The sequence below is a fragment of the Aptenodytes forsteri genome, unplaced genomic scaffold (genome assembly GCF_000699145.1).
Source record: "Aptenodytes forsteri isolate BGI_AS27 unplaced genomic scaffold, ASM69914v1 Scaffold147, whole genome shotgun sequence".
Lineage (NCBI taxonomy): Eukaryota > Metazoa > Chordata > Aves > Sphenisciformes > Spheniscidae > Aptenodytes > Aptenodytes forsteri.
Window position 1 is genome coordinate 112033 of NW_008795320.1, and position 7988 is coordinate 120020.

Genomic DNA, 7988 nt, shown 5'->3' on the forward strand with positions numbered 1-7988 from the left:
GGCTGTGGGAGCGCGCGGGGGGTCGGGGGGGGGCTCAGCGCCGCTGAAGACAGAGGGAGGGAGTCGTTTTGTACAGGTTGGCCATTTATTCCTACTCACCACTGCGCACAAGTTCTATAAACATTAAAAAAATAAGTATATATAAAAGCACGTTCTTTACTCGTTTTCAGTACAGTGGTGATGGCAGAGAGTAGGCTTCAATATGGGAATCAGTTGTAAAAAAAAAACAAAACACAAAACAAACCCAAAAAAAAACCTGTTCAGAACAAGTCACAACATCAGCTTTTCCCCTAAAATTAAGCTATTTCATCCATTCAGGGGGTTGGGGCACAGCCAGAGCCTCTTTCTTCGCCCCGTGGCGTCCCCCCGACATTCAGTTCAGATCAGCCAGGGTATTTCTGCGGGTGCATTTTGCTCATGGGACCCTGCACCCCGCGGGATGGAAGACGGGAGCGACCCGAGCTGGGAATTCACAGGGGCTTTCTTAACCTACGGGAGGGACAGGCTCACGCGCTGGCCTACGTCCCCAGGGAAAGATAATCGGTGACTAGAAAAGGAAATGGCAAGTACTTAGGGTGAAGTCAATCGCCAGGTACCAGAAGAAATAAGCTCGAGAAGTATCGTCAGAGTTCAGGACTGTGTGTCACAGGCACAAGGGAGAGAGTTTTCAAAGCGGGGGGGAGGGGGCAAAAAGAAATCAACTCAACAGCTCGGTCGCTTTTCGGGGAGGGGAAAAAACCAAACAACAAACCCAAACGTGAAGAGTAAGGGGCACACCAGCCTTCCACAAGAAAACACAGAAAACCCTTTCCTTTAAAGGAAACTTCTATTCTGAAGTCAAATTAGTAATACGCTAATTGGGAAACCCTCATTTATCACAAAGCTCTCTCGGAAACCAGCCTCGAAGGCCAACGCCGTGTTCATCCCAAGCTCTCCCTTAAGCCATAGGAGAGAGACAGAACCGACCGGCCAGAAATAGAGAAGCGATAGCTTAAAAGTTTGTTGTTTTTAAAAAAAAAACCCCAAACCCTTAAGGCTACTCGTGTAAAGATACGGTATCCTCAAGTTCGGTGTTTTTAAACGAAAACCACTGGCATCTGTTACAAATGCAACGAGTTTCCCAAGTTTCAAGTATTTAAAAAAAAAAAAAGATATCCAGAAAGTGTTTGCCTTCGTTCCCACACCGCTGTACGCGGTTCATCTTTTAAATTAAACCTGGTGACCCTGAAAAATTAAATAGTGCTTTCACTCTCAGGAGAAGGCAGAAATTAGGTCCTTAACCATGAATTATTATTTTTTTTTTTTAAGCATTTCCAATGGCTTGCTGACTACGAGGAGTGAATAACTCCACTTTACCAGCTTAAATTGCGAGGGGCTTCCAAACTGTACGGTTCGGGCACTGATCAACTGACGGAGGAGGAGAAAGGTAACGCTTTTGAACACACGGCAATCCTGAGGTGATAAAAACCGAACGGCATCGCAGCACTGTCCCCAGCCAGGGTGCAGACGGCCTCTCATTGCTTTGCCGATTGTCTGCCCGGCTTTTTTTCCTGCTGGCCTCTTCCGCTGCCCGGTATTCCTCGGCCGCGGCCACCAAACACACCTACGGGGCAGAAAGAAAGAGCACGGACGTAAGAGCAGCATTGTAAGCCAGCAACATCTCCCAGCGGCTCAGGGCTGTACAGTTATTTATGTTTTACCCAAACACGAGCCTATTATTCCAGTCCTTGCGGCGACAGGACTTTCAGATTTCTCCCGTGCCAAGTTCCAGACCCTGTATTCACGAGGTGCATAAACTCATCCCCCCTCGCCAGCAAGTTCGGCGATACCTCCCCGGCGTGTTAAGGTGCCCTCCGGCTAGCTGTGCTATCATCGTAAACCGAAGTTAACTTCTTCTGAAAAAAAAAAAAAAATGGAACCGAGGAAGAGGTTTATTTTAAATTTTAAATCCGGCGGGATGAGCAGGTTATACTGTGTCCCCCGAAAGCTGTGAGGCCAAACCAAAAGCAACAAAGAGGGTGACTCGTTTTGAAGACTGCTCAGCTACAAAACAGGGGGAAAAAAAAAAAAAAATGGAACCGGGGAAGGGGTTTTTTTTAAATTTTAAATCCGGCGGGATGAGCAGGTTATACTGTGTCCCCCGAAAGCTGTGAGGCCAAACCAAAAGCAACAAAGAGGGTGACTCGTTTTGAAGACTGCTCAGCTACAAAACAGGGGGGAAAAAAAAAAAAAAAAATGGAACCGAGGAAGAGGTTTATTTTAAATTTTAAATCCGGCGGGATGAGCAGGTTATACTGTGTCCCCCGAAAGCTGTGAGGCCAAACCAAAAGCAACAAAGAGGGTGACTCGTTTTGAAGACTGCTCAGCTACAAAACAGGGGGGAAAAAAAAAAAAAAAATGGAACCGGGGAAGGGGTTTTTTTTAAATTTTAAATCCGGCGGGATGAGCAGGTTATACTGTGTCCCCCGAAAGCTGTGAGGCCAAACCAAAAGCAACAAAGAGGGTGACTCGTTTTGAAGACTGCTCAGCTACAAAACAGGGGGGAAAAAAAAAAAAAATGGAACCGAGGAAGAGGTTTATTTTAAATTTTAAATCCGGCGGGATGAGCAGGTTATACTGTGTCCCCCGAAAGCTGTGAGGCCAAACCAAAAGCAACAAAGAGGGTGACTCGTTTTGAAGACTGCTCAGCTACAAAACAGGGGGGAAAAAAAAAAAAAAATGGAACCGGGGAAGAGGTTTATTTTAAATTTTAAATCCGGCGGGATGAGCAGGTTATACTGTGTCCCCCGAAAGCTGTGAGGCCAAACCAAAAGCAACAAAGAGGGTGACTCGTTTTGAAGACTGCTCAGCTACAAAACAGGGGGAAAAAAAAAAAAAATGGAACCGAGGAAGAGGTTTATTTTAAATTTTAAATCCGGCGGGATGAGCAGGTTATACTGTGTCCCCCGAAAGCTGTGAGGCCAAACCAAAAGCAACAAAGAGGGTGACTCGTTTTGAAGACTGCTCAGCTACAAAACAGGGGGAAAAAAAAAAAAAAATGGAACCGAGGAAGAGGTTTATTTTAAATTTTAAATCCGGCGGGATGAGCAGGTTATACTGTGTCCCCCGAAAGCTGTGAGGCCAAACCAAAAGCAACAAAGAGGGTGACTCGTTTTGAAGACTGCTCAGCTACAAAACAGGGGGAAAAAAAAAAAAAACAAAAAACCCCTTAAAACGTCCCTCCGTCACCGCCTCGCTGCTGGACAGAGCGATCCGCCGCTCCAGAGAGGGCTCCGGGTACAGCACGCTGCCCGGGAGGCAGCAGGAACCGGGAGGCTGCCACGAGACCCGCTGCAGACACACGAGCATCCTCGTACCCGAGAGCCGCGACCGCCTTTTGTCGTGGGAGGCGCTGAGCCCACCCTCGCCCTCCCCTCGCTGCTCAGATTCACCCCAAACAAACCGAAAGCGATTCCAGGCAGTCATTTTTATCTTGGCGTGCAAGCGATAAAAAGGGGGCTGTGGATCTACCCCTGCCAGCCGCCTCCGCACAAAAGGCGGAACCCAAAGGAGACCTGGTCCGGGCACCAGGCAGAAGAGCTTCTCTAGAGCCCTCCGCTCTGGTGGCTTCGCCAAGGAGACGCGCCTAAACCCGAGGCAAAAGAAAACTGCTCCTGACCCTGCAGTCCCCCGGGATGCTCGCAGGGCTCCGGCTGCTGCCGGTGAAGCTGAGCAAAGGCTGCCGTACTTGTGAATTTGGCAAGCCGAGAAGTAAAAGGCGAAGGATTACCAGTGTCAGAAACAATAATCCTTTCAACTGCGCGCGCAATTACAGCTTTACTTCTGCCTGCCGGCCTCCCAACAAAATTGTTCTGCCTTCCTCCCCCCCCCCCCCCCCCCCTCCCTTCATGTCTCAGTAATGAGAGCCAAACCTTTTAGCTAATTAGCAAATGCCGAAGCTTCCCTTTAAAATATTCCATCAGCAAATTTAAGCTGCACATCAAAACAGCGGGGAACTCCACCTCAAACAGAGCTCAGCTCTGCTCTCCACAAGGAGAATATTTCCACAGCAGAGAAAACATTTCAGCTAAAATGTTTGTCCAAATAACCATATCCAAAAAAGCTGTTATGCCAAGCGCTTTGGGCACTGAAAAGGGAAGGAGGAAAAATAAAGGCGCCTTCAGATTTGTAAAGGTCACTTTTGCATGCTCGGAGCTTCCAGGCGGTAGCACGGGCAGCAGAAGTCGCAGGGTTTTGTGGTTTTTGTTTTTTTTTTTTTCCCTCCAGGAGTCCCTGGGAATCGGAGACGCCGCGCGTCGCGCGTCCCAGCGTGGCGTGATGGCCCCGGGTAGATCCCGGCCGTCCGACCAGGATTCCTTGCATAGTCAAAAAGCAGGCAGCTCGTTAGGGGTGATCCGCAGAGAGACTTCGCCCGGCCGGTGTCTCAGTCCCCAGGGCTCCTTTTAAAACCTAAGATTTCCCGGGCCAAGCCCGATTTTGTTGTAGCAAGTGAGCGCACTCAGGATTTTAAGCTCCTGCTGCAGGCTGAGCCTGTACCGAGGGCAACTGAGGGCCGAGCGAGGTGACCACGAAGCGAATTGCAAACACGTGGCAGGAGGGGCGAGCAGGAAAGGAGAGAAAGGGCTCGCGGGCTTCCAGCAGGACAGTTTGGGGAGAAAAGAGCAAATATATCCCCAAGCTGAAGCGCTCCGAGATCACCTTAACCACGCGAAGTGGGACAGGGAAGGAAGAGTTGTTTTGGTGACCTGTTTCTTCCTTAGTGGCAACCTCCCCTTTTATCAGAAACAGGAATTGGTCGTGTCCAGCAGGAGGAACACAAACCCTCAGATATTTAAAAAAAAAAAGTAAACAAATGAACGAGTCAGGAGATCAAAAGCCCCATTATCATGGGAGAAAAGATGATGGTTTTCTGTCGCTGCCGTGGTCAGAGCCCAGTCTATTTTCAAACAGAATAGCCATTTGTTTCCCTCCCTGACTCGCTGAGCCAACAGACATGAGTTTTGTAAGGCCACGCTCCCGAACTAGCCAGGAGGGGTAGAAACAGTCAAGTTCAGACTCTCTTAAGCTCCTGCCCAACCCCAGTAACGAGGGAGGCAACATCCCTGGCACGAATCCTTTCGATTCTTTGGCAGAGGCTGCCTTACAAGCGAGGCAACACGCTCGCTCGGCTGGATCTTGCACGGGAGCGGCTCCAGCTTCTCCCAGACACACACAGTCCCGGGTTTAAAGCCGAGAAGCAAGAGCCGTTCCTTGCGCAGGAGGTGAAATTTAAAGGCAGGGACCCCGCTCGCCCCTCTCCGAGCTGAAAAACAAACAGGATCGTTACCTCGTCCGGCACCTCCGACGCCACGGCCCTTCTGTTGCTTCTGCTGTTGCATCCCGCCACGGCCTCTGCCCTTGGACACCACCTCTTCTTTCACCATGTCAATTATTTCATCGGGGATACGCAGGTATTTAATCGTGCTGCCGCGAATGTAGCACTCCGGCATTCTCCAGAACTTGTCTCCATCCTATTAGGGAGCAACGCGTTAGGCTACGAACGAAACCCCGGTGCTTTCGTATCACTTTTGGGGGCATTTGAATATTTCCGTCACTTCTGGAGAGCGTGAGAGCTCCGTCAACCTTTTCCGAAAGCGTTATCTGTAACTGGCTGCAAAAAAGGGTGGGTTTTTCCTCCAAAACACGTAGCCCTACAACCTGGGGGGGGGGGGGCGGGCCACGGGATGACACAGGCACTCGGCCACGAACAAATGTAATTTCAATTTGTTCCACAACTGCCTCTAACCCTCGCAGAAAATGAAGGAAGAAGAGGCTGAGGAAACAAGCGCCTTCCCTTCCCGTATAAGAAGGGAATCGAAAGCGGGACTAAGAGAGGCAAGGGTGGTAAGTTACACGCCACGGCTACGAACAGCCAACTCTGGCAAGAAGGCGGCAGCTGCAGCAAAGGCGCGTGCGCGCGGCCGGGTTCCTTCTCCAGCGGCCTCGGCTGGGAGTCGCCTCACTCCTTCACTCCTCCGGGGTGTGGATGGAGCAGTGAGGCAGGTCCGGAGCCAGCCGGCTGCGGGGCGTGTGCCACCAGAGCTGTGGAAAATAAGGAGCTTACAGATTTTTTTTTTTTATAGATATACACACACACACACACAAAAAAAGAAAGAAAGCTTCGGGTGCCCAGTTATGGAGCTGCCATCTATTTTGTTCGTTAGTTGTTTAATGTTTCAGGGCTTTTCTAGGACGCAACCTATCGGGGCTTCGCCTCCCGCGTATCGAGGGCGGCTGTGGGAATAGGAATCGAGCGTCGAAGCTGAACAACAACTCAGCTGCCCATGATGTAACTGGGAGGAGGGACGGGGACCCGCCTCGCCCCGCTCCGCCACCGCAGCCCCGGCTCGGCGGCGGCTCCGTCAGGGTTTGGCTGCGGATGGGATCGCTCGAGCCCAGCGATTCTCAAGCGGCAGCATGCGGACGAGGCGTCTGTAACGTCCCAGAAGAGTGGGTTAAACAAGAACGCCTCGTTCCTCCTCTCCTGGGATAAAATACTCGGCTCGTCCCGTCCCCCGTCCCCCCCGTCCTCCCCCCGGAGTTATTTGGGGCAACTCTGCCTGTCCAGGCAAGTCCTCCACGCACAAGACAAGACAGAGAAACAGCCCTCTTCCAAAAGACACCCAGCAAACCCCACCCTGCCTTGGATCTGCTTGGCTGCTCCTTGGCTCGGGATGCAGGAAGGGATGGAGCCAGGCTCCCCTCGCTTCCTCGTTCCGGCCTCCCCCGGAGTAAACAACCGCCTCCCGGGGGCCGGGGCTGCCCGTCCGCCGCCGTTCCGTGCCATCTAGCGGCCAGTCGCCACCGGTGCCACCAGTACAGCCCCGGCAAGCGGCCCCGTCTCCCCCTTCCCCTGGAGGCGTTTTAAAGGCAGAGGCCCGGCTGACGAGCCTGGCTGCTTCGCTGCGTGACAGCATCCCTCCAGATCACTCGGAGGGAATAAAACCCGAGCGCAGCAGAGCGCCGAGCCGTAGGAAGCGACTTCCCGAGGAGAAGGACAGTATCACCCGCGTCGCGGGCAGGGATAAGGCTTTGCCGTCTGCTACCTCCTCTTAGTCCCCCTCCCGCTAAATTCGACAGCGGTTCCTCCCCGTTTGTCCCGCCAGAAGCCAAGGTGCGCCCACAAATTTCTAAGCCCCCGCTGCTCCGCCCCGAAGGTCCCTCTCAAACCTCGCTCGGGATGTTTACTCTGTCCCATCGCCGTGAAAACGTGCCTCCGTGCCCCAGCAACATCGCTCAAAACCTTCCTGCTGTGGAGACAACAGCTACCGGGGGCAGGGGGGGGGGTTTGCAGAGAGATTTTTGGAAGAACGAGGATCTCTGCCGGTCTCTCCCGCGGAGCTCTGATGTTCTGGGGCAGGGAAAGAGCAGCAACAGCAGACATCCATCCGGCTGCCGCTTCCCACAGCGCAGGGCCGGTAGGGACAAGACGGGGCATTTCTGACTGAGGTCAAAGCCCAAAACACAGATCACAATCTTCCCGAGCACCTTTGGCCGAGGGCAAAAGTACCAGACAGCGCAGAGCCCCCGGCGCGAGTAAACAACAGGCTCCTCCGGTTTGATGTGGAGAGTTAAGAGGGCGAGAGACAAGAAAGTTAATAAAAGCCGGCGCAGCGTTTGAAGCAGACCTCGCTTCCCGGACGGCACGCGACAGGCGAAGGCTCCGTTCTTGGGAAAGCCAGCTCAGCACCGCGGCACGGGCTATCGCGCCTCGTCCTGCGGCCCCCCAGCCCCGCACCGAGAACCCTCTCACGGGGGGGGGGGGGGAAACGTTCGCGCGGCGCGGAAAGCCACCCCGCTCGAGCGTGCAGGCGGGTGCCTGCCTTCCTTATAGCTACTATAAATAACTGTATGGAATTTGCGTTTCAGGCAGAAGTCACGCTTCCACGGGAGCGATGGCCTCTGAGCTACAGCAGAGCCGGCCCGGCAGCCTCAGGGCTGCTCCCCGA

At 52.8% G+C, this 7988-nt stretch overlaps 1 protein-coding gene across 1 annotated transcript in view; it reads right to left on the minus strand.

Annotated features, from left to right (window-relative positions):
* Positions 1 to 71: 71 nt before the first annotated feature.
* LSM4 (LSM4 homolog, U6 small nuclear RNA and mRNA degradation associated) overlaps positions 72 to 7988 on the minus strand; it is an 8247-nt gene continuing 330 nt past the window's right edge. The window contains exons 3-4 of the mRNA XM_009279831.2: positions 5327 to 5510; positions 72 to 1603 (exon numbers count right to left, since the gene is read on the minus strand). Coding sequence (XP_009278106.2) covers positions 1515 to 1603; positions 5327 to 5510 — 273 coding nt within the window. The 3' untranslated portion in view covers positions 72 to 1514. The remainder of the gene's footprint in view (positions 1604 to 5326; positions 5511 to 7988) is intronic.